We start from the raw sequence: 27,264 nt of genomic DNA, 5'->3' as shown, positions 1-27,264 counted from the left end.
TAACAGAGGTACATACAATTTGTCCAGAACATGGCTTTGGATACTGTAATAGAAAGTGTCTCTCTTTCTCAATCTTTCTTCTTGCACACTGGTTCCACAATTGCTCTTCTTTTGTATGAAATGTGCATTAACTCATATCCATTTCTAGTGTATGGTCACTAATTCTGTATTTGGTGACGTACTTTTGCTTTTCACTTTTTACTGTAGTGACATAGCCTGCTAGTGTGATTGTTCTGTGCAGGGATCAGTGGCAGTTTAGCTTGTTTTGGGTTTTTTTTTTAATTTGTCTTCCCACTGATTCATATATTGGTGTTTTAGATATTGGTCTTGGGTCTTGAGCATCATTTTGATTTGGGGGAGGCTGTTTGGATCACGTGTTGGTAGTTCAGTATTGTTGAGACCAGAGAATGATGCTATGTAGGGCTGAATTATATTTTCATTTGGATTTACTTTTTGATCTTCCAGCATTTTGCAATCCAGAGAGTGTTGGCTGCTTTGCTTGAGATGGCACCAGAAGTTTAGTTTTGTTTTCTGTATATTGTTTAGGGGAGGGCATTCATCTAGTTCTCCTCTACAGCAAGTGTCTGTTAAATTCATCTATCTAGGTTCTTCCATGGTAGCCCATCACCAAGTATCTGAGCACCTCCTGGAATGATGACAAATACACAGATATATTTCTCATTCTTCCTTCCAGTCAGAAGGGACTAGACTGCTGGCTGGTGGGCGGTGACGGTATGATTTTACTGTAGGAAAGCTGGGTCAAATAAGTGGGTATTGTTCTGGAGGTGCTGAGTTGTTGCTGAAATTTCTGTGTTGTATTTGTTTACAAAACTGTAGATGTTTTACTGAGGTTTTATCTCATTCCGTGTGGATGAGCCACAGATTTAACTACCACTTTGGAGAAAGGGTATGCTGTAAAATAGTCTGAGCAATAGTTTTATCAGAGTGTTGCAGGGTTTTGTGGTGGGTTTTGCAGCTTCTCACCCCTGAAATCTTTTCCCAAGATGGAGCTTTAAACTTAAATAGAATTTTTATGTTCCCAGCAAGGACATATAGAATTTTAAGTAAACTCGCAAGAGCATAAATATAGACTTTAAAGAGAGTGCAAGCAAGTAAAAAAAATTCTAATTTTATGTTTCCCAAAAATTTGGTATGGGATTGAGGTTCCTATCCTTTCCTGATTGAGAGCTAGTTTGCTTGCCAGTGCTTTCCCTATAATAAATTCACAGTTAAATTAAATTGGGTTTCACAGGCAGCAGACAACCAGACAGGCCTCTAAAAGTAATCCATCCTACCCAAGCAGGACTAAGTTCCTCTTATGGCAAACGCATCCTTAAGTAAGAAACTAGAAATACAGTACTAACAAATCTCTTCGTAAACTACTAAACCATAGTGATTCTGTTACTAAAAGATTGCATGAGTTTCTTTATGACATTGGAGACTCACATAGCTGTTTCTTGTAATATTTTATAGCCAATTTGGAGCCCCCCTAGTGCATTTATATAAGGTATATTACACTATGTGTAATATATTATAAATATGTGTATTTTCTATATCTGTTGTATTTTAAGTCTGGATCCTGCAAGATGATCCGTGCAGATGAATCTCCATTGAAGTAGAAGACTGAAGTGCAGAATTGGGGCTTCAGTTTGTTTTGGTTGTTTTCAAGCCTTTTCTGAAGTTTCAGGATTTTTATTTTTTATGGTTGCCATGTAAAGCCCAAGTATTGCACTATATTTCTAGTAGGTGTATTGACTAGGTCAGCAGGATATAATCTTATCTCTCAGCTGCGTAGTGGAGATCCTAGGTTTGGTGATAGCTCTAATAGAATTAAAAGGCCAATATGTTCAAAAGGATAGGGTTAAAGATACCTCTGTATTTTACTTTTTCGTACTTGAAGGACTTTGTCTGCATGTAGTTAATTTTTATCCTACATTATGATTGTTTTGTATTACTGTATCAGTGAGGAGCTACAACCAAGAACAGGGACTCGTGCTACGCTTTGTAAAAATATATAGTGTATGTCTACACTAAAATTAAACACCCCTGGCTGGCCCGTGTCAGCTGACTCAGGCTTGCAGGGCTCCGGCTGCAGGGCTGTAAAACTGAAGAGTAGATTACAGGCGCACAAGGGGGCAGGATCCCAGAGTCCAGGCTCCAGCCTGAGCCTAGATGTTTACACTGCTGTTTTATAGCCTGGCAGCCTGAGCCCTATGAGCCCAAGTCATCTGACACAAGCCAGCTGCAGGTGCTTAATTGCAGTGTAGACATACCCATAGTGAGGGACAGTCCCTGCCCTGAAGAGCTGGTAATCTAAAGAGACAAGACAAAGGGTGGGGAAAGGAAGTATAGTTATGCATATTTTTACAGGGGGAGCTGAGAGATTAAGGCCCAGATCCACAAATGGACTGGAGTACTGTACCTAGTCCCAGTTGTAAGCACCACTGTGGTCCACAAAATCTCCACTTGGCTGCTGCCAAATCTTGCAGGCTATTAAACTCACTTGGCACCTAAATTTTTGCTGTAAAAAGTCCCCTAGGTGCCTACAGTTCCATCCCTAGGCATGTGCACTGCTGTCTCATTTGAGGTGTCCGGATGCCTATCTCACACCTAAGCCCCAGTAGGATCTTCAAACCAGGGGAAGATTGTGGGTGGAACACCTGTTTTGGCTGTGGGGTCCAATCTGCTAGGTATGCTCATGCCTCCCGGATAGGGTCCTGTTCAAAATCCGGAGGGGGGGTCATCGGAGCAGGGGAATTGGACCCTAGGTATCCAACCTTCCAAGTGGTTGCCTTGACCACTTGGGTATAGAAAGACAAGGTGGGTGAGGTAATATCTTCTACTGTTGGTGAAAAAGACAGGGTTTTGAGCTTACACAGAACTCTTCTTCGGGTTTCTGTGTAAGCTCGAAAGCTTGTCTCTTTCACCAACAGAAGTTGGTCCAATAAAAGTTATTACCTCACACACTTTGTCTCTTTAATATCCTGGGACCAACATGGCTCAACTACACTGCAGACAATTTGGGTACAGTGTGGTTCTTTCTCTCTGACCCAGTGATTTTTTTAAAAATATTTATCCAAAGTGAAACAGCTTCAACAGGAGAGATCCCATAGCCCAGTGATTAGGGCAACTTTCTGAACTGTAGCTGACTCCTGTTCAAATCCTTTTTTCCCATCAGGTAGAGGGTGGAATTAAACCTGGGTCTTCTAAATTCTTGGTGAGGGCTAAAAGTGATAAGGGAGGCACTAACCACTTCTCAGGTGACTTGCAAGAATGCCTTAGGTGCTTGAATCTTTTAATTTCAGGAAAGGGGTTCCCAGCTGTGGATCACAGGCAGAGATGGGCACCTCCCTGTGGCCAAGACATACGTACCTAACTCTATAAGAGGGGAGCGGTTTAGGCAACACCCCTGTTATTGGCATCTCCCACTGGCTAGCTCAGGTGACTCCCTGCCTAGCATGCTGGTTTTTGTGGATCCCATTCTAAGATGCCTATCTCTCCCCATTCATTGTATAGGGAGCACAGGTGCCTAACTCAGGCTTTGGGATCCCAGTGTTCCAGTGATTTTTCTAGGCACCTAAAATTTAGGCAGTGAAACACACAAGTCCCTTTGTCGATCCAGGTCTAAGTGACTTGTCCAAGGTCATATAGGAAGTCATATAGTTCTGTGGCAGAACTAAGAACCAGACCCACATCATCTGAGTCTTAGCCCAGTGTCTTATTTACAAGGCCATTTTCTTCCACATTTGATGGGTTGATATGTGGATTTAATTGTTATAAATGTTTCACCAGTTCTATTCTGTAGCAATTTAAGTTTCAGTAATGGGTGCCAGATTCAATCAAAAGCTTTTAAAATATCTATAAAGCAGACAAAGGTATTCCTTTTTAATACATATATATTAATGAGCATCTGCAGTGTAAAGATTTGATTGGTTGTTCATTTCTCAACCAAATCTTACTTCTATGTATTATGATGTTAGTCAGATATTGAATTATTCTCTTATTGAGAATGTTACTGAGAACAGCTTTATTGTTACTGCTAAAGCAGATGTGTCTGCAATTGTTGGGGCTGAGGGCATCTCTGCTTTTGTGCGTTGCGGTAATTAGTCGATCTGATGATATCTTAAGGAAATGTCCAGACTGGAGGATTAGGTTAAATAACTTCAGAAGTGCTTACTGAATGTGATCAATACTCTGTTTCAGCATCTTATTTGCTATTATCAGGTCTAAGTGATTTCCTGATTTTAAGCTTCTGATGGTTGTTCTTTAAGTTCCTGTTTTGTGATAAACATGTCCAGGAGGTTTAGTGGTTTCTAGTGGGACCTTCAAGTGTAATAGTATCTCTCTTTTTAATAATGCTGAGTGCATTTGATGAGGATGGGGGATTGAATTCCTTTGCCCAGACCTTGGAAACTTTCTGGCCAAACTTCTCCTTTCTGGGTGGCTGTGGTTTGTTTCTTTCCAGGTTTGTAAGATGGAATCAGTATATATTGCATCTTCAATTTATGCTAATTTTTCCTTCATATGGTCTGATTTTTGTTTCTGCTAGAGCATGGATTGTAACTCTGCAGTGTGACATGGTAAGCAGCATATAGATTAGTGCCATGTGTTAAAGTTGGAAAGTTCCCTTTCTTTTTTCTTAGTTTGTGGCAGCTTGTATCAAACTGTTTTTCTTCCCTTTTCTTTCCTTTACACTTGAAGTCTTCTCCTCTGTCCCCCACCCCAACACCTCTCCCCAGTTGTGTGGTTAGGAATTACTTTGCTGCCCTAGGATTCTTTGTATACCTTGTGGCAATGTTTAATGTTGGTTGCTATTTTGGCTATACACTTTGTTCAGAAACGTTAACTGGGTTTTTAATTATTGGGGTTTTCTGGGTGCTCTCATATCTTTCTTTTGAATCTTGTCCCCAAAATATATATCTTGGGTAATCTATAGAGGTTGTGTAGTGTGATATATTGTCTGGTATGACTTGTTTAGATAGGACTAGTTGGCTGCTCTCTGATAAGTATGACTTTTGTTTGACTATTAACTCACTTATATCACTCGGGCCTAAGTTTGTTATGCAATAGTCAATTTTGCTTCTCTCCTTTTTTGAACTAAAGATAATTAGGGAATCCCATCTTGCTTTCCCACTGAGACTACCTTGACTAAGACTTTTTATACACACCTAGTACTTTCTTTCCATTTGTGGTGGCAATGCTGTTGAAACCATGACTGAATTATGTTGTAGTGAGGTACTTCATTTTCAGATATGTTCTTATCTTCCTTAGTGGGGGTGAAGATTCATTCTTTCTGATTTCTGATTGCATGCTTGGAAAATACTTGTAGCCTTAGTACATGAGTTTGTAGTTGGCAATGTATAGTGCACAGAAGCATACAGAAAGTCTTTGGATATTTTGATCCACTGCTGTTTTTTATGCATTTTATTACATTTCTTCTTTGAGCCGTACTCTGGAGTTTCTTCCACTTCCCTGATTCTTTTGCGTGTGCTCTTGTAGTTCCTTGTAGCCAATGTGGTAGTATCTAGGGGCATTTTTGCCCAGACAGGTTTCATAATATGATATGACAGATTCTGAATAAAGCCTTTATGTACTGAGGACCAGGCATGTGTGTTTCAGTTGCTTATAGAAAAACTGTATGTGTATTTTGACATTATATGTGTTGATATTGTGTGTGAGGCAGAGACTCTTTGCACCTTCCCCCAAATATGCACCCTTATAAGGGCCAATCAGAATCTGGTCTTAATAGGTTAAATTCTAGAAAATTTTACTTCATCTTAAATCTGCAGTACCTCCACTGAAGTTACTATGTTGTAAAACTGGTGTAAGAGAATTGGGAACTAAGGACCTAATCTTGCTAAACATATACATACGGGAAGTCAAAGACTACTTACATGAGTAAAATCATTCATATGTAGTGTTTGCAATATTTGGCCCTATAATACAAATTGGATCAATAGGTTTGCATGGTATGCCTTAAAGATGCAATAGAATTCCCCACCACTCTCGGAGGGGAAAAGTAATTAAGAATCACAAAAATGTCAAAATCCTGTAATCAGATTAATAGTCCATATACTTCCCACAGATTTGCAAATACAGATTGAATCTCAGGATCAGTTTAGAAAATTGGAGTCCAAGGACCCACTTGAACTGATTTGTTGGCAAAATTGCAGACTAAGCCCATGTCTACACTACAGAGTTAAGTCGACTTAAGTTATGTCAATGATCATAAGCCGCTTTAATTACATCGGTTGTACACATCCACACAACGCCCCTTGTGTTGGTAGAGCGTGTCCACAGTCAGTGCTCTTTCATTGACAGCGAGAGTGTTGCATTGTGGGTAGCTATCCCACTATGCAACTTGCCACGCTCTGCTGCCTCATAGACTCATAGACTTTAAGGTCAGAAGGGACCATTATGATCATCTGGTCTGACCCCCTGCATGCTGCAGGCCATAAAACCGTCCCTACCCCTTCCCTAGACTCTGCTGTTGGAGTCCCCAATCCTGTTTTAAGTGACTTCAATCAGCGGAGACCCTCCTGCTAGAGATCCCTGCCCCATGCTGCGGAGGAAGGCGAAAAACCTCCAGAGGCTCAGCCAATCTGCCCTGGAGGAAAATTCCTTCCTGACCCCAAATATGGCGATCAGTAAGACCCCGAGCATATAGGCAACAGTCTCCAGCCTGACCCCTGTCAGCCATTATACTATTTACCTACCATTGCTTGGTTTTCCTTGACTACTATGCTTTACCATTAAACCATTCCCTCCATAAACTTATCTAACTTAATCTTAAAACCAGACAGGTCCGTCGCCCCCACCGTTTCCCTCGGAAGGCCGTTCCAATATTTCACCCCTCTGACGGTCAGAAACCTTCGTCTAATTTCAAGCCTGAACTTCCCCACGGCCAGTTTATATCCATTCGTTCTTGTGTCCACATTAGTACTAAACTGGAATAATTCTTCTCCCTCCCTTGTATTAATCCCTCTAATATATTTAAAGATAGCAATCATATCCCCCCTCAGCCTTCGCTTTGTCAGACTAAACAACCCAAGCTCCTCTAGTCTCTTTTCATACGACAGGGTTTCCATTCCTCTGATCATCCTAGTGGCCCTTCTCTGCACCCGTTCCAGTTTGAGTTCATCTTTTTTAAACATGGGAGACCAGAACTGCACACAGTACTCCAAATGAGGTCTCACCAGCGCCTTGAGCTCTGGGAACGGATTGTGGTGCATCATGGGGGAGTGGTCACCATCCCATGATGCAGTTCTTTCCATCCAATCATTCCATGTGCTTCCAACTTCAGGGATGGGGAGGGATAGCTCAGTTGTTTGAGCATTAGCCTGCTAAACCCAGGGTTGTGAGCTCAATCCTTGAGGGGCCATTTAGGGATCTGGGGCAAAAATCTGTCTGGGGATTTGTCTTGCTTTGAGCAGGGGGTTGGACTAGATGACCTCCTGAGGTCCCTTTCAACCCTGATAGTCTATGATTTATTTTATGCCATTTTTCAACAGCCCTTGTTAACTGTGTGCCCACAATCTGACAGCATGGATCCTGAACTGTTGACCAGTCTGGTGATGAGTGTTATGAACTCAACACTGCTGGTCCTGCAGTATTTGTGTAGGGCTGCAAATCAGAAAGTCAATTGGTGATGTCTGCCCTGCTGTCTGCCAGAGAAAGAAATAATTCAAAATTGCTGCTGGCATTCACAGAACAGCTGCACATGGTGGACCATCAGTACTTGGACTGGGAAACAAGTACTAAATGGTGGGATCGCATCATGATGCATGAATGGGATGACGAGCAGAGGCTGCAGAATTTTCGGATATGCAAATCCACCTTCCTGGACCTGTGTGCAGAGTTCGCCCCAGCATTGCAGTGCCAGGACACCAGAATGAGAACTGCCCTCACCGTGGAAAAGCAAGTGGTGATCGCTGTGTGGAAGTTGGCAACTCCAGACTGCTACCGGTCAATTGCGAATCAGTTTGGAGTTGGAAAGTCTACCATGGGGGCTGCGGTGATGCAAGTGTGCAGGACCATTAATCATCTCCTGCTACGAAGGACTGTGACTCTCGGTAATATGCAGGAAATACTCGATGGCTTAGAGGCTGGGTGATAGATGGAATGCATATCCCAATTTTGGCCCCAGACCATCTTACGATGGAGTATATCAACCGGAAGGGCTACTTCTACATGGTCTTGCAAGCACTGGTGGATCACCAGGGCCATTTCACTGACATCCATGTGGGGTGGTCAGGGAAGGTGCATGATGTGCATATCTTTAGGAACACTGGACTGTATAGAAAGCTGCACACTGGAACTTTCTTTCCAGACCAGAAGATTAAAAAGGGGGATGTGGAAATGCCCATAGTGATCCTGGGAGACCCCGTCTACCCCTGCTCTTGTGGCTCATGAAGCCTTACACCGGGAGCCTAGATAGCACCAAAGAGTGCTTCAACAACAGGTGCTGAATGACTGTTGCATGAGCCTTTGGCCGATTAAAAGGTTGCTGGCACTGCCCTTTTGGCAGGATAGACCTCAATGAGAAAAATATTCTGATAGTCATTGCAACCTGCTGTGCTCTGTGTAACATTTGCAAAGCAAAGGGGGAAAAGTTTCCCAAGGTACGTAGTGCTGTGATAGATAGGCTGGCCTCTGATTTTGAGCATCCAGATACCAGGGCAATTAGAGAGGGACTATTTGAATTAGGGAGGCTTTGAAGGAGCATTTTGACAATGATTTCCAGTAATGTGCATGTATGTGATGCATTCGGCCAGGCAATGTTTACTTGCTGCCTTGAATGACCCCTGTAGTGCTTGCTTCCTGAGCGTTAATTGTATTGAGCAAATATTCCTGCCTATAGCCACTGTATTTGAATGTTAGCACCAACTAATGTGTGTATGACACAAATAAAGACTCATTTTATTTCAAAGATTAAATTTTAATAACAGGACAAAACATAAACATTTTGTCAAACAGGGATCATAGTAATGAGAAACAGTTATGGCTCAGTTATGGCTCTCACAGCTGCATGTAACTCCAGCTTTCATTGTGAAATCAGTCCCTAGGAGTGGAGTGGATGGTGTACTCCAAGGGACCAGGAACATGCGAGGAATGTGGTGGGGGAGTTTGGGGAGGGCATAGAATGGAGTTCTGTATTGATTGCAGGGGCACTCAGGTATGGATGTGCTCAGACTGCAGCGTAATGAGGGATTTGAGCAGCTCTCTCTGGCCCTCCAGTATCTTTATCATCCACTCCTGTCCCTGTGTCCTTTCCAGGCTATCCAGCCTGAGTCTTTCGTTGATTGTCTCTCTCCATGGTCTTGTTTTGCTATATGCTGCATCTGTTGACTGCAGCATTTTGTGAAATATAGACTTCTTACCCCTCCTGGTTCACCACCTTATCTGACAGAGGTGCTCTGCCAGTGTGGAGGAGTGGGTCCTCAAGGGCACATCTGCAGAAGCCAAAGAAACAATGAACAGAAACAGTATTGTGAGTTCGCTTACAGCAGTGAATCACAAAAGTTACATGCACCTCTTTTTCATTGTCTCTTTGCTAGCTCACAGACAGTGAGAATCTGGAATATGGTGAGCTCGGGGGGGGGGGGAGTTGGGAAGGGGGAATGGGCAAGAAAGGACAAATGGTCTGAATGGTTTGCCTAGGGAGAGTATTCTGAATATTGGCACCCTTTTGCACAGGCTGGGGTAATCAAACCCAATATCTCACTCCTGAGGGTAACCCAGGATGCAAGGGTGCATCTCCTGCATGACCAGGTCTCTATGCTGCTTGCCTGTGTGCTGCTCTGGTCCCTGCAGAAATAATTGCTGTTTGGCACCGCAAAGTTCCCTACAGTGGGGAGAGAAACAAGGCAGCTCTGCCAAGGAACCTTTGGCAGAGGATTGCAGAATACCTACAGGAAAGTTTTTCCTAGAGATCACTATGGAGGATTCCCAGGTCATCCCAGTGTACATTAACCAACTTTTCCACTGGGCATAGCTGCATAGGTTCTGTTGTTAATTTCTATCCCTTATCCCTTCTCTACCATATAGCAAAGTAAATGAGAGCTCAATCTCTCACAGTGCAGTATCAAAGCAAAATGTGTGCTTACTAGAGCTCAAGTCCCCTGCTTCAGGCACGCCAGAGCTGCAGTGCTGGGACTGAGTAGGCCCCTCTGAAGTCAAAAAGAAGTCCTGACTCACCACCCCACCGGACAACACTGTCGTGTGTTCCACAGTCTCCTCCAACTCCATTTCCTCGTCTATTACTTTGTCCTCGGCAGTGACTCTGCTGACCACTGCTTCCAGTCTCCCCAAAGTATCTACAGGGCTCTTGGTGGTCAAGGTGGCGTTGCTGCCGAAGATGGCATGCAGCTCCTTGTAGAAGCAACATGTCTTCAGCGCTGCACTAGAGCGACAATTGGCCCTCCTTGGTTGCTGGTATGCCTGCCTCAGCTCCTTGATCTTAGCATGGAACTGCTGCGTGTTCCTTTTGTGCCCCTTCCCCTGCATGCCATTAGCAATCTGCCCATAGGTATCAAAGTTTCTATGGCTGGAGTGAAGCTGTGACTGCACAAAAAGAACAGGAGTACTTGTGGCACCGTAGAGACTAACAAATTTATTAGAGCATAAGCTTTCGTGGACTACAGCCCACTTCTTCGGATGCATATAGAATGGAACATATATTGAGGAGATATATATACACACATACAGAGAGCATGAACAGGTGGGAGTTGTCTTACCAACTCTGAGAGGCCAATTAAGTAAGAGGAAAAAAAAGACTTTTGAAGTGATAATCAAGCTAGCCCAGTACAGACAGGTTGATAAGAAGTGTGAGAATACTTACAAGGGGAGATAGATTCAATGTTTGTAATGGCTCAGCCATTCCCAGTCCTTATTCAATCCTTTGTTGATTGTGTCTAGTTTGCATATCAATTCCAGCTCAGCAGTCTCTCGTTGGAGTCTGTTTTTGAAGTTTTTCTGTTGTAATATAGCCACCCGCAGGTCTGTCACTGAATGACCAGACAGGTTAAAGTGTTCTCCCACTGGTTTTTGAGTATTATGATTCCTGATGTCAGATTTGTGTCCATTAATTCTTTTACAGCTTCCCCTCCTTACAAACCCAGCAGATCCAACAGCTCCAGTATATTCCATGTGGGAGTGCATCTACTGCAGCAAACTGGCATGGTTAGCTAGGATGATGCTATATGAACTGTCCACGCTGAGCAAACGAAGAAGAATTTCAAAAATTCCCTGGCCTATAAATGGGGGAGGGGCACATGCCTGTGTACATTCAGCGCAGAGGAGTTCAAAGTGCTGACAGAGTGGTCATGATGGGCATTGTGGGATACCTCTTGGAGGCCAATTAGGCAACAGAAGCAAGCACAGTGTATACACTGACACTGTGTCGATCTAACTTTGTCCCAAAACGCTCTAAGCTTCTTGTTGAGGTAGTTTTATTTGTTGGCATAGCAGGAGAGTTAAATCAGTGGGAGGAGCATTGTAGTGTGTACACCTCTACTGTCTTGTCAACAAAAGTTGACTTTTCTCAGTAAAACTGTGTAGTGTAGAGAAGGTCTAAAAACAATAAATTTGAAAACAACAAAAATATAAGAGGCCCGAATTCAAACTTAGCAATGCCTAGTACTTATACAGACACCACAACAGTGGTGATAATAGTATTGTTATAGTACTTTGGTCTGTGAGAAGCTATGTGATTAAAAGTCCTCAACACCTCCCCACACCACTATTAATTGAAACCCAAAGTTTTTGTGCAATGGTAGATTTCTATCATTTGGAGATGCCAATATGACGCTTTGTAGTCATAAAAGAGTGTTTTTTCACATGCATTTATTAAACACATTAACACAGTATACACAAACCATGAATGAATGTTTTATGTTTTCCACGTAGACTGCATGTTCACTGGGCACATTCAGCGACTGTCCGAGCATTGGTGCAGCTCTAATCCCTAGTGCTAGATGCTCAGAGCCAGTGGGGAAGTTTGCTGGAAAAACTCAGTGAAGACAAGGCCGTGGGGACCTGACTCCTTTGCCATGTACAGGTTGAGCAATGTGTCCCTTGAGCACGTTTCTGAGCCCTGTTACAGCAGATACCCACGGGGAGGGCATTGCTTTGGGCACTGTATTTAAGAAAGCCTCCTGCTCCGTGCCTGGTAAAGCCTCTCGGCCGTGTCTCCTGAGACTTCCCTTCTGCCCCGTTGTGTGTCACCCGCTGTGGCTGATTTCCAGGCTTGCCCTTTACAGACAACCCTCCCCGCCCCCCAGCGCCGACAAACGAGGCGCCCCCTGCAGGTCGCGGTTCATCCACACAGCCCCTAGCGCCCGCTGCTCCGACTGAACCCAGCAGCCGCCCGGGGACTCCGGCTTCCTCCCGCCCCTGGGCTGCACTTGGCCCTTCCACGCCAGGCTCCCTCCTGCCCCGCGCCCTGCTCCCGCTGCAGCCTCGCGCGCCCCCCCTCTGGCTCAGGCAGACTCCGGGCAGAGGCTTCGCCGTGGCCAGTGCGCAGGCTCGGCTGCGCCGGGCATGCGCGGTGCGAGGCGGGGAGCCCGATCTGATAGGGAGCAGGGGCTGACACTACCCCCGTGTGGGCGGCGGAACGTCCCGAGGATGACGTGCGGCGTTCTCGAATCCCGTGGCTGGCTCGCTCGCTCGCTGCTGGTGCCGAAGGAAACGGGAAAAGCAACAAGAAGGCAGGAGCAGGAGCGGCGCCATGGCGGCCCTGGAGCGGCCCGTGCCCAGTCCCGAGGCGTTCCTGGGCCAGCCCTGGGCCGCCTGGGTCCGGGAGGCCGCCCCCCCGCACGCGCACTGCGCCGCCCCCCCGCACAGTAAGGGCACCACCAGACACAGAGCCCTGCCCGGGGCTCCCCATGCTGCTCCCCTCCCCCTGGATACACACATGGAGGAGGGGGACGGGGCTCGCCGCCCGGGGTGATGGGGGCAGCGGGGAGGCCCGATGCTCTGCTGTCCCCCGCTGCACTAGGGACTGCCTTCTCCCCCACACGCCCACTGCACTGATCTCCGTCCCCATGCGTGTGGGGAGGTGCTGGGAACGCGGTGCCTGGTGCCGGCACTGTATTGGGTACCTCTGCTGGGCCAGCTGCATGGGGTGAGGGGCAGAAGCAGGATGCTCTTGCACGGGGGGCTGGAGGAGCCGGAGGATGCTGTTGCGTGGGAGGGGGGTTGGGGAGGCAGGAGGATGCTGTTGCTTGGAGTGGGCTGGGGGCAGGAGGCTGCTGTTGCATGGGGGAGAGTGGTGGAAGAGAAGATGCGCTTGCATGGGAGGGGGGCAGGAGGATGCTGTTGCATGGGGAGGCCGGCACTGGTACTCCATGGCAGGTGCTGTGACAGTGATAGTTGGGTTTTTGCTGTTAAACATATAAACACTGTTAACTCCTTCCCCTCCCCAATAAACACATCTCCTTTGACTCTCTCCGACTTTTCTTCTCTTTTGCAGGTGTAGATCTAGAAGAGACTGGAAAAGAGGGTGGAAAAAGCAGGGAGGTTATGAGGCTTAATAAAGAAGGTAAGTGCAAACCACTGGCACACCTCTACCTGTCTGTGTCGTAGTGGTTGTGAGTGAGTGTGGTATGGTCTTAACAAGGTATCATAATATCATGTGAATTGTTCTGCTGGGTAACCATGAAGAATGCTTATCAGGCTTCAGTACACACAAGCGATTGTCACTATGTGTCAGCTTCTTTTAAAGTATAAATATAACTGGTGTGTGCATAAGTGATACATATTAAAGGATAAAAGACATTTTTAAGTCAAAGGATCATGTGACACTTCATATTGGATTTCTTTCCAAGAGTCTCTATCCTTTTTGGTACAACACTCCCTTCATTTCAGTATGGAAATACACACATGCGTACATCTGGGTACCAACTTCAAGCAGCTTAATTCTAAAAGTTATTAGCAACTGCAAAGACAACAGTATGGGCTGTTTTTCACTCTTGCTGAAAAAACTGGTTTGTGGAAATATTTAGATCAGTTCATATTATCTCAAGTTGCATTTTGGTCTCAGATTGTCATGTGGTGAGTGTGGTTACAGATGGCTATATGGATAATTCACAGTATTACATTTTATTAAGGCCAGCTAATGTATATAACCTGAAACCAAATCCAATGAGTTGTTTGAGAAATACTGGGCATAAGACTGTAGTTCGAAATAGCAAGTTTCCAGGTGCTATGAATATGAATACGCAAATAAATCCCAATGTACTGGCATTTCCAGATATGCCAAGAGGCCTGCAAATTGGTAAAAGAAACCACTTTAGTATGGCTGCAGGCACTCGGATTGACAGATTTGTTTGTGACAGGATTTGCTAAATTAACACTTGACTATGCTATAATGAAATTAGTGAATTAGTATTTGGCAGATTTTGAGGGTGACTCTCTGTACTGAAGAAATTAGTTTGTTACAGTATGAGTAAGGTTTTATAAACTCATAGCCTGACCACCACCAAAAAATACAGTTGGTGTGAAATTGGTTCATAAGAAGCAGGCCCACAGTAATGAAACTTTTACATAACATACTAACATTGAGAGCGCTCAGATTATTAATAAGGGATACTCAAATATGGTAACTAGGGCTATCAAGTGATTAAAAAAATTAATTGCGATTAATTGTGCGATTAAAACAATCGCGATTAAGCTTGTGATTAATCGCACTGTTAAACAATAATAGAATACCGTTTATTTAAATATTTTTGGATGTTTTCTACATTTTCAAATATATTGATTTCAATTACAACACAGAATCCAAAGTGTACTGTGCTCATTTTATATTTATTTTTGATTACAAGTATTTGCACTGTAAAATAACAAAAGAAATACACCTCTACCCCGATATAATGCTGTCCTTGGGAGCCAAAAAATCTTACCGCGTTATAGGTGAAACCGCATTATATTGAACTTGCTTTGATCCGCCGGAGCGCGCAGCCCCGCTACCCCTGGAGCGCTGCTTTACCGTGTTATATCCGAATTCGTGTTATATCGAGTCGCGTTATATCGGGGTAGAGGTGTAGTATTTTTCAATTCACCTAATACAAGTACTGTAGTACAATCTCTTTATCATGAAAGTTGAACTTACAAATGTAGAATTATGTACAAAAAATAACTGCATTCAAAAATAAAACAATGTAAAACTTTAGAGTCTACAAGTCCACTCAGCCCTACTTCTTGTTCAGCCAATCGCTGAGACAAACAAGTTTGTTTACATTTGCAGGAGATAATGCTGCCCACTTCTTGTTTACAATGTCATGTGAAAGTGAGAACAGGTGTTCGCATGGCACTGTTGTAGCCAGTGTGGCAAGATATTTACATGCTAGATGCGCTAATGATTCATATGTCCCTTCAGGCTTCAACCACCATTCCAGTGGACATGCGTCCATGCTGATGACGGGTTCTGCTCAATAACAGTCCAAAGCAGTGCAGACCAGTGCATGTTCATTTTCATCATCTGAGTCAGATCCCACCAGCAGAAGGTTGATTTTCTTTTTTGGTGATTTGGGTTCTCTAGTTTCCACATTGGCGTGTTGCTCTTTTAAGGCTTCTGAAAGCATGCTCCACACCTGGTCCCTGTCAGATTTTGGAAGGCACTTCAGATTCTTAAACCTTGGGTTGAGTGCTGTAGCTATCTTTAGAAATCTCACAGTGGTACCTTCTTTGCATTTTGTGAAATCTGCAGTGAAAGTGTTCTTAAAATGAACAACATGTGCTGAGTCATCATCCGAGACTGCTATAACATGAAATATATGTCATATATATATATAAATATATGTGGATAAAACAGAGCAGGGGACATACAGTTCTCCCCCAAGGAGTTCAGTCACAAATTTAATTCATGCATTATTTTTTTAACAAACATCATCAGCATGGAAGTATGTCCTCTGGAACGATGGCTGAAGTATGTCCCTTGGAATGGTGGCCAAAGCATGAAGGGGCATACAAATGTTTAGCATGTCTGGCACACAAGTACCTTGCAGTGCTGGCTACAAAAGTGCCATACAAATGCCTGTTCTCACTTTTAGGTGACATTATAAACAAGAAGCAGGTAGCATTATCTCCTGCAAATGTAAACAAACTTGTTTGTCTTAGCAATTGGCTGAACAAGAAGTAGGACTGAGTGGACTTGTAGACTCTAAAGTTTTACATTGTTTTGTTTTTGAGTGCAGTTATGTAACCAAAAAAAAATCTACATTTGTAAGTTGCACTTTCATGATAAAGAGATTGTACTACAGTACTTGTATGAGGTGAATTGAAAAATACTATTTCTTTTGTTTATCATTTTTACAGTGCAAATATTTGTAATAAAAAATAACATACACTTTGATTTCAGTTACAACACAGAATACAATGTATATGAAAATGTAGAAAAAAATCCCAAATATTTAACAAATTTTAATTGGTATTCTATTGTTTAACAGTGCGATTAAAACTGCGATTAATCACGATTAATTTTTTTAAATTGCATTAATTTTTTTGAGTTAATCATGTGAGTTAACTGCGATTAATCGACAGCCCTAATTGTAACAATGTGTATCTTTAGAGTATATATGTTACAGAATTATGTTAACTAGATTTTTATCATATTGACATTAACATTAATTCTGTGACAATGGCAACATTGTTGGCAACTTACTTAAATGAAAACTAAAGACAATGTTTCTTTTCCAGACAAACCTTATAACTTATTCTGTGTTTCAAATAAGATGGTCATTAATGTAAATTTGCGTGCTTTACCATACTTTAGAAATCTGTTGCTACCTGAAAGCAGTAACTTGCAGGACTTTTAATCCACTTGAACAAATTAGTATGAGTTGAAATATTTTTAGCTTACTCATTTAATCAGTCTGTTAATGTAAATTGTTATATCATAGCCATCATTGTGTCTGAGTACCCTTTGTAAATCATGAATGAGCCTTCACTCCCCTTGCTAAAGGTGGGAAAAATCTGAAGCGCTAGTGTCAGACGTACAGAACTCATTGCCCATGTATTTGCAACAGTACTTGTGGATGTATTCTGATCTCACATATGCAACAACTATTGCATGGTATGATAGTGTTTTTGTTATGGCCAAGGCTTGTGGACCTGGAAGATCTTCAGTTCAAACCCAACTTGATTTTCTTTGTGACCTTATATAATTCAGTTAACTTCCTTATATCACAGACTGCCAAGGTATAAAACTCGGTTATAAATAGGGCCCTATCAAATTCACAGTCTATTTTGGTTAATTTCATGGTCATAGGATTTTAAATATCGCAAATTTCATGATTTCAGCTATTTAAATCTGAAATTTCACAGTGTTGTAATTGTGTGGGTCATGACCCAAAAATGAGTTGTGGGGGGCCTCAAGATCATTGTGGGGTGGGTGGGTGGGAGTTTGTGGTACTGCTGCCCTTACTTCTGCACTGCTGCTCGTGGCGGCATTGCCTTCAGAGCTGGGCAGCTGGAGAGCGGCAGCTGCTGGCCAGGAGGCCAGCTCTAAAGGCAGAGCCGCTGCCAGCAGCAGTGCAGAAGTAAGGATGGCATGGTATGGAATTGCCACCCTTACTTCTGAGCTGTTGCCTGTAGAACTTGGCCTTTGACCAGCAGCCACCACTCTTCAGCCGCCCAGCTCTGAAGGCAGCAGCACAGAAGTAAGGGTGGCATGGTATGGTATGGTATTGCATCCTTATTTCTGCACTACTGCTGGCGGTGCTCCCCTCAGAGCTGGGTGCCTGGCCAACATCTGCCGTTCTCCGGCTGCCCAGCTCTGAAGGCAGTGCAGAAGTAAGGGTGGCAATACCATGACCCCCCTAAAATAACTTTGTGACCCCCCCCGAAACTCCCTTTTGGGTCAGGCCCCCCTATATGATAAACACTGGTCTCCCCCATGAAATTTGTATAGTATAGGGTAAAAGCACACAAAAGGCCAGTATTCACAGGGGGAGACCAGATTTCATGGTCCATGACGCGTTTTTCATGGCCATGAATTTGGTAGGGCCCTAGTTATAAACAGGACTTTATAAAAATCTGAGACTTCATGTGGGTTATGATAATGTTTATTGAATGATAGTAAATTATTTTTAAACATTGAAAAAATCCAGAAATCCTAGTTTATCAAATTTGCTTTTTTGTAGTATATGGCTTTTGTCATGATGATAAATACCAAATGTACATTTTAAAATATTCATATTTTAAGTAATTGAAATAGTTGTTTAGCAGGTGATTTCTTAGCTACTTAGTTTTTACTCCATAAAGCACTCGTCAGATGTTGACTAAGGTTCTCTTATCAATGAGAAAAAATAAAATGATATAAAAACTAGTAGGGTTTGTATTTCCATTTGCACACATGAGATAGACGAGGAAAAAATGTTTGAAAGGGTCCATAATCCATGATGGATCATTTGGTGATGATATGATAGTACACCATTAAAGACTGCTACCCTCACTCATTATGGCCCAGTTTACATACCTCTTTCAGTGGTAAGCAGTTACATAAAATAGTTCCATTCAGGTCAGTGGAGCTACTTGTGTGAGTAAGTGCTCACCATTGAGAGTAAGAGTCTAACAATCTGGCCCTATTATGTAATTTCGGTCGTGGAAAAGGTGCAATGAGGCCATGTTTAAACAAAAAAAAGAAAGAAACTGGAGACTTACGAAAGACCACATTGTGTACTGCCCCTTGTTTTATTATTTGTATAATGAGAGAATAGTGAGGAGGGGAAAACATCATGAATGTTTGCAAATGAACTTGCTTTGGCCATGATTGTGCCCCCTTTATGTTTACTTCTTGTGAATGTGTTTGAGTTTTACTGGTATGTATGTTTATGGAAAGTGGATTCCAAAGTTACATGCTCAAGTATTCACAGGAAAATGATATTTGTAGGCATAATTTCATATGCCAGAAAAGCTTGATTACTCATCTAATCAGGAAACAGTATCATGTGACTTATCTGACAAATCACAACTAATCAACGTAGCTCAAATAGTGACTATCAAAGACTTGGAGCACTGTTTGGAATTTATACTTAGAATTGACTAACAAATTTGAGGAAATGAGGGTTTGCTTGTGGATAGTCTATGTACAATATGAGGCAAAATCATTGGATCACTTATTTGTTGTGAAATATTCATTAAACTGTAATTATGTGACTATGAAGTTGATGCTAAAAGATCACCATTTCCATAATAACCTGTAATTGATTTTAAATATATTATGTACATCAAATATTTTCACTTACTCTTTTTCTTATGTGAATTCACATGTTGTATAAAATAGGAGTGTATTTTCTTATGTACATAAATCTTTAACATTGAAAGAGATGTGTGCTTTGCTACACTGTATGTGTATTGAGATCTGTTAAGCAGAAGCATTGCCAGAAACTGGGAATGGGCGACAAGGAATGGATTACTTAATGATTACCTGTTCATTCCCTCTGAGGCACCTGGCATTGGCCACTGTCGGAAGACAGGATACTGGGCTAGATGGACCCTTGGTCTGACCCAGTAGGGCCGTTCTTATGGTCTTATGTAAACAACTATTGGCTTTAAGGGATCAAAGACATCCTGATTTAACTTTACTGACTTTGCACCAGGGATGAATTTGGTTCATGGTGTTTAAGTCTATATCTGGTGGCTGTCCAGATGGAAGTTTAGATTCAGTGGAACTCCATACAAATTGAAAGGGTCAAAGGTTAAGCTTGATGTCATAGTCAATTTACACTTTCCCAGTTCAACAGATTTTAATGTTCCAGTTTGAACCTGATGACTGCTTGTGTCTTACATTGTCTCTTCACTGCCATTTTCCGACTTGTCGCTGTACAGCAAGATAGCTGAGTATAAAATTCATTATAGCAAAACAAGTTATAATCTATGTATCTATGTTAAAGTCTGGGTTTATCTGGATCAGCATCACACATGCCCAGTCTCTGATTTGGTGACTACATTTGGAGTTGGAGCGCTGAAAGGATGGAGTGGGGAGATAGATATCAGGGGAAGGATTAAATTGGGTTCAGGATTACAAGTATCCAGCATTTTCACTCAGAACAGGACCACAGTAGCACTAGAGTAAAATTCATGGAAGGTCTAGTCTACTCTTAACATCTGCGCTGTGCATAAATTGAAAATGATTATTCCATTAGAAAAGATTCTGTTCTTGTTGGAAGCGAAGGAAGGAAGGTGGTAGGGAGATAGCAAAGGATGTTTTCAAAAAGGGGATCGTAGAATATAAACTTGAGTGGAGTGGGGAAAAAAACCCAGGAGAAAGAGCCCCCCCCCAAAAAAAAATGCATCAGAAAGTGGAGTAGTGAGAGAAGATCAAACAAATTGGTTTATGTCAGATGGAGATTGTATCTTAATTTCTTTTGGTCCCAATCTCCAGGAATGAAATGTACCTCTAACATTTTAAAATTTTTCTTTTTCTCCGCCTACTCCATCTTTTTTTGGAAAAATGTTTGGGAAGAGTTTAGAAATTAAACATACCAAAGAAGAAAACAGAAATCAAGCATAGTCAGTCAGCAGAGGGATTGCATGTATGTTCTGTAGTTCTCATTATGTGTAACTTTCCTCCATTTGCCCCCTAATGTATATAGACTAATAACCTGTTCCAAAGGCAGAGGACCTCCAGTGGACATAATTATTCCATTAGAGCTTGGTATGTGGAAAAGCTGGGAATTGGCTTGAGACAAGGCATGGTTGATGTGAAGCGGAACTATCCTCTTTCAGTATGGGGTTAGATGTAGGAATAATCTATGCCATCTGTTTCTGATTACTTAAACTCCCATTGTGAGTTCTCCTTGGGATGACGAGGCTGACCATGGGATTGGATTGTCCATGTTCTGACATTAAATGCTGGATCAGTTGGATATACAATCTTTTGGCTTCTTGATGTTTTCTAGGATTCTGTCCTAATCTAGCATGCAACATTGAGGCACTGCTGGGGACTAAATATCGGCTAACTCTGGTCCTAGCTGTGTACTACAGTATTATTGTTTAATACATTTGTTATGATAGTCCTCAGAGGTTTAGTCAGAATTGGGACTCAGTTGTGCTAAGGACTGTACAAAACACATTTGAAGACGTGGACTAAGTTTCAAGAAAGCTTACAGTTTATGTGCTATATTTAATCAGCCCAGGTTGGGTGGAAAAGTGGGTGATGATAGTGGGAAAGGTGCTTTCTGACCACAGATGTTCAAATCAGGATTTTGGATCCTTAAGATATATGATCCTAAACTGTCAAGGGAAAGACCCCTGTTAAAAATTCTTTCAATATGTAAAGGCAGCAAATTCTTTTAAACTAGAACTTCTTTGTTTTACTTAGATTCTCCTTAGAATCCTTGAGATTGTAGTTGAATTCCTTTCATCTAGCAATGTTGTCAACTCCTCTTAATTTATCAGAGATCTTTTTAGACAGCATAAGTTCATACTCTTCTTAGTAAGTTATTCTGCTGAGGGTACATATAAGGCAAGTCCTAGGATACATCTGCATTTAGAGGCTTCAGGAGTTGCCTGATGCCATGGAAAGATCATCATCTTGGTACAAGTTTGAGATTGGGGGATCTAGGTGGTATCTGGTAATTGCCCTCAATATTTGTGCTTGAGGACTTCTGGAGATTGAGAAACCAACCTAATGTTCTTCAGGATAGAGATTTTGAGTTTAGTGGGAAGCTATATATGGTTTTCTGTTCACTGATGGAATTGTCACAAAAATACTTTTCTATTTGACATTCTTTGTACTCGCTGCAAATTATGGTAGAATTTGGGATGATGAAAAGGTAAGAAAGGAAGGGTGTACAGGTGTCTACTAGGGATCTCTCCTATTGCAAGATCCCCAAGTCAATCCCAGAGAATTGGTAAAATGGCATGATGCTGATAGCTCTGTCTCTGTGCTTTCCAATTGCTTAACTGATGGGATGCAAGTTTGGGAAAACATTTAAAGAACCATTTTCTCCCCCCACGCCTCTTCCCCTTTCGCAGCCATATGTATTGGTGTATGGTTGACAGTTTCAGAGTATATTCTATCCTAGGATGATGTAATGTTTGTTTGAGGCTATGCTTTTAAACCACCTGAGCTATTTCAGAATGAGGTTTCATGATTCCTCAGGTCCTTTTATTCAACAAAATATAAGTTGTCTGTATTCTGTAAGCTGTCTTTATTATTCAGCAATTTTCTTCACTTTTTACTATCAATATTTAAAGTCTTAAATAATATACATTTTACGCCCAGCATGCCTTCCTGTGTCACTTTATAGCAATTCAGTTCACCAGAGTTTAGAACTACATGCTCTTACTTCATGTTTTAGTGCTTTTTGTTTTTCATTATTGTGTGTGTTGGGAAAGAAGCTGGATTGTGTAATAATAAGAATAAGAATAGGCATTGTGTAGTAAGAGCAAGGACTGCAAGGCAAGAGTTCTGGGTTCTTTTCACACCTCTGATACTAAGTTTCAACTTGTTCAAGTCACTTACTCTCTGTTCTTCAGTTGATCCATCTGTAAAATGGAGATAAGCATACTGTGGTGGCAGGGCTCCGCATAGTTCGCAGTGCATCAGGGGTTAACTCTAGCTTCCTTTGGCACATGTGTTCAGGAGAAGGGGATATAAGAAGGGCTGCTGAAGCGACAGGGACAGGACAGTGCATGGGGGAAGGCAAGACTCCCTATCCCAGCTTTGAGGATGGGGTTGATTCCTAGTCTGTAGTTGCTTGTGTTTTACTGTACAGACGCTCCCCGACTTACGCAGTCATTCTGTTCTGGAAAGCCTTGCGTAACCCAAATTTTACATAAGTCGGAAACTTATATTGTGCAAGCATAAAAAACAAACAATTACAACAAAAATATTGCATTTACCTTAATCCTATTATTATCCTGGCACACTGAAGGCTGCATTTTGGTGGTGCATGACAATGGGCTTAATTTGTAAATGAGGAAGGAGAGGAGGAGACAGGCATTACATCATCAGGGTCGTCAGAGGGGGCTTTGGAGGTGGAAGGCTGTCGAGATGTGGATGTTGCAGGCCTTTCAACCTTCCTTACAGACTTATCGAGAGATGACTGGATAGTGGCCTTTTTCTTCTCTTCATATATCTGTCTATAACAGGCCAGCATTTCGTCAATGCCTCTGTTCACTTTCAAGAATTGTGAGGAATTGGGGTCCATCTTTTCAAACCTTGCCATTGCAGAGTCACGAGACTGAGAGGCTGTGAGAGTGCAAAGCCTGCCCTTGTAGGAGATGCTACTGCTGTATTCCTCCGCACACCACACTATAGTACTTTGCGTTTCCGTACGCTATACAATATTTTCCTCAACTCGAAAATTTTATTTATGCCTTATGGAACTTTTTGCATAGAGTCGAATTTGCATAAGTTGGGTCTTCCGTAACCCAGGGAGCGTCTATATTTGCTTGTTACTTTGTTTTCATAGAGTTTAAAGACAGATGGGATTATAAGAACATCTAGTCTGACCTCCTGTCTATTACAGGCCATCAAATTTCACCCATGTACACCTGGGTTGAGCCCAGTAACTTGGATTAGACTAAAACATTTCGGTTCTGAGGAGACTAAATGATTGTGGGCCACTGGCATAGAACAGGAGAGACTGAGATGCCACCTGTCACAACCGGAACCTGGTCAAAGCAGGAGTCGGAAATCAGGCCGTGTCAGATACCAGGAAGTCAGAGTCTAAGACAGGCCAAAGGGCAAACAGAGTTGAGTGTCAGGAGGCAGGCAGGGTCAGGTTACCAGGAGATCAGAAGCAGGAGAAAAACTTGAGAACAGAGTCACAGCTCAATAACCAGAGCCAGGCCAGGTTGGGATACCAGGAAGTCAAGCCAGGGGAGCAGGAGCAAGGGAGCACAAGGCACACAGTCCAGAGCAAGGTGGATCTTAGTTGCAAGGTTGACTTCCTGTTCCTGTGCTGGGTTTAAATAGGGGCTCTGGACCACTCAGTAGAGACGTGCAAATCTGCAGATATCCATTTTATATCTGCATCTGCGGATGCAGTTGTATTGGTTACCATCTTTACAGATCAGATGCGGATCCAAATTTTTGAATCCGCACAGGGCTCTAACAGTGAGATAGGGTGCTGGTGTGGATCGTGGATCGGATACAAGTTAATTATTGTGGATGCAGATCCAAATTTGTGTATCCGTGCAGGGCGCTACCAGTCAGGACCCCCAGCATTCTACCAATCAGCTCCCAGGACTGGGGTCCTCTGTCTGAGTTCAACTCCTATTCTGACAACAGTTAGCAAATCCCTGGGAGCAGGTTGGAATTTGCTAGCTCCAAAGAGCCAAGGTTCAAGGCCTGAGGCCCTGCAATGGCATGAAATGGATTAGGTGGGATATGCCCAGATGATCCATACTCCATGCTGCAGAGGAAGGTAGAAAATCACCAAAATGCCTGCCAATCTGACAAGGGGGAAATTCCTTTCCAACCCTAAATCTGACAATCAATTGGACCCGCGCCCCCACAAGCAGCCGGGCTGCCCTCCCCCATCACCCGTGGGGCGCTTGGGCAGTTTCCCCTTTCCAAAGTTTTATTCATTGGTATTTTTAGTAAAAGTCACGGACAGGACACAGGTCCTGAATTTTTGTTTACTGTCTGTGTCCTGTCCGTGACTTTTACTAAAAATACCTGTGAGTAAAACGTAGCCTTAATGAGTCCACCACCTCCCTGGTAAGATGTTGCGATATTTAGTTACCCTCCTCTGTTAGGAAATTGTGTCTTATTTCAAGGTTGAATTTGTTTAATTTCAACTTTCTGCCATTGGATCTTGTTATGTCTTTGTCAGCAACGTTGAAGAACCTCATTATCAGAGCTTTTCCATTTTTAAGTGTCTATGCACAGTGATCAAGTCACCTCTCAGCCTTCTCTTTGATAAACTGAATAGTTTGAACTGCTTAAGCCTCAGATTGTAAGGCTGGTCTTCCAGTCCCTGGTTCATTTTTTGTGGTCTCCTTTGAACTCTCTCCAGTATTTCTACATTATTCGTGAAGAGTAGACCCCAGCTGAACACAGTATTCTAGTAGTGATTTTACAAATGCATTGTACAGAGTTAAGATTATTTCCCTATTTGATTTGTCTTCCCCTTTTTATACATCCAAGGATAACATTAGCCCTTTTTGCTACAGCATTTTATTGGATTGTGACCATTAAACTAGGTAATCTAAATGATTTTGTAATAATAATCTGTTGTAATGGGGGGCACTCACCTCTTGAGTGCCTCCTAGGGGCTGGATGTGGTACTTCAATGCTTTTATCACCCCTTGCGCCTGCTGCAGGCTTCCAGCTGACCTTTGTGGGTCTTCCATGGCTTGACCCTCCAGCCAAGTCAAAGTCCAAATGAACCTCTTCCAGGTTAGTAAAGAGTCTGATAAAGGAACACTCCTGCTGCCCTTCTATGGTCTTCAGCCCCAGCTCTGAGCCCTTTAAATTCAGCCCTTTGTTTGAGCTCTCAAATAAGCTCTGTCCCCTTCTTGGGATTTATGCCACTGTGGCCAAGAGGGGAACTCAGGCATGCCCACTACTCCAGGTTCCAACCCAGGGACCCTATAAACCGCATTTAGTCACTGCTCGTTTTCAGTTCGTTGCTGCTTCTTCCCTGTGCTTCTTCCTACCTGGCCCCTTTTAACTTCACATTTACTTCTGGGTTAAAGATCTTAGGTCCTCTCTCTCTCTCCGAAAACCCAGCTTTAAGTAAATGCAAGCAGAAACAAACTTTGGTTATCCCTAGAGCTCTGTTGGCCGGCGTGGCGTGGCGTGGCGTGGCGTGGCGTGGCCCTCTGATCCCAGCCAGGAACTGACTTGCTAAGGCTTTGCAGCTCCTTTTATCTGAGCCTGCTGGGCTCTGATTGGCTGCTTCTTTAAGACCTTTCTAGGCAGGCCTGGAGGACCCACTTTCCTGTCACTTTGGTGCTTCTTGGGGCAGGGTGTAGTAGGATCGTGGGGCCTCCTGTAGGGAGTGACAAAGGCCAGGAACACCCTGTCATACCAGTTTTCATTATATAGTACTCAACCAATCTTTGTCATCTGCAGACTTTGTCAGCAAAGATTGTATATTATATCTAGATTGTTGAAAACAATATTGAATAGCATTGGAACAAGAACTGCTCACTGGAGGACCCTTAGAAATGGCCTTGCTCATTGATATTTTCCCATTAACATCTACACTTGCAGATCTGTTGGCCAGTTTTTAATTCATCTACTGTTAAAAATAAATAAATTATGGAGATATACCTATCTCATAGAGCTGGAAGGGACCACGAAGGGTCATCGAATCCAGCCCCCTGCCTTTACTAGCAGGACCAAGTACTGATTTTTGCCTCAGATCCCTAAGTGGCCCCATCAAGGATTGAACTCACAACCCTGGGTTTAGCAGGCCAATGCTCAAACCACTGAGCTATCCCTCCCCCCATTAACAATGTTGATTTTATATAATGGAAGTTTTTAAAATTTAAAACTGTAATAATGTGGTACTAAGTCAAATGCCTTTGAGAAATCCAGGCATACTATATCAACACCTTGCTTTTATCACCCAGTTCTGTAGTCCTGTCAGAAATAAAAAGGTTTGTTAGACAAGACCTACTTTCCACGAAACAGTGCTGACAGGTATTAGCTATATTTTCAGCTTCTAATTCTTTGTTGACAGTGTCCTGAATAACTGTCCTATTATTTTGCCCCTGATTGATGTCAGGCTAATTGGTCTATAGCTCACCTTTATCTGCTATCCTTGCTTAACAGTTCTTATTATCTGTTCTGTATATTTTTTGACTAGTCATCCCACCAGTCTTTAGGGGGGGATCAGAAACACTGTCTAGTTTTTCTTACTAAGCGTTGTGTGTATTTAGCTTCTGACAGATGTAGTGCAGTTTTCAAAACTCCCACAGATGTTACTTGCTCACCAGAAAGAAAAACTTCCTGTTTTGCATCTCTGAACAGGGGATAAAATACCACCAGTTACATTTTGCAATTTTTATTTTTGTTTCTTTCCTTCCTAAATCCCTGCCACAGTGCGTGGCTGCTGGTTCCACAAACATTTTTGACAAAATAGTGCTAATGTGAATCCTCAGAGGTCCTGGCAGGTCAAACTTTGTTCCAAAGTTGGATTTTGTAAAAATAAGCTTTTAAAAATCCTTCAAAAAGTATTTTTTATTTATATATAATACCAACAATGTGCTTGTCATTTTATAAACAAATAAGAGAACTTGGTCCCCATTTCAGGGAGCTTACAGTGTAGTTGAGATGCAGATAAAACTGACAAAAGCAGT

The 27,264-nt window shown here is 42.6% G+C and overlaps 1 protein-coding gene across 5 annotated transcripts in view; it reads left to right on the top strand.

The window, feature by feature from the left end:
• Nucleotides 1-12,666: 12,666 nt before the first annotated feature.
• Nucleotides 12,667-27,264, top strand: part of ATXN7L1 (ataxin 7 like 1) — a 183,571-nt gene continuing 168,973 nt past the window's right edge. For 2 of the 5 annotated variants that reach the window (XR_008443842.1, XM_054018367.1), the window contains exons 1-2: nucleotides 12,670-12,842; nucleotides 13,472-13,540. Coding sequence is in view for 3 of the 5 variants with exons in the window: in XM_054018367.1 (XP_053874342.1) it covers nucleotides 12,728-12,842; nucleotides 13,472-13,540 (184 nt within the window). In the remaining 2 variants the exon portion in view is untranslated. Of the gene's footprint in view, nucleotides 12,843-13,081; nucleotides 13,124-13,471; nucleotides 13,541-27,264 lie in introns of those variants that run through there. The other 3 variants (XM_054018389.1, XM_054018397.1, XM_054018381.1) reach the window with 2 other exon arrangements.

This window comes from Malaclemys terrapin, chromosome 1 (genome assembly GCF_027887155.1).
Source record: "Malaclemys terrapin pileata isolate rMalTer1 chromosome 1, rMalTer1.hap1, whole genome shotgun sequence".
NCBI lineage: Eukaryota > Metazoa > Chordata > Testudines > Emydidae > Malaclemys > Malaclemys terrapin.
This window is presented reverse-complemented; position numbering and strand designations above follow the sequence as displayed.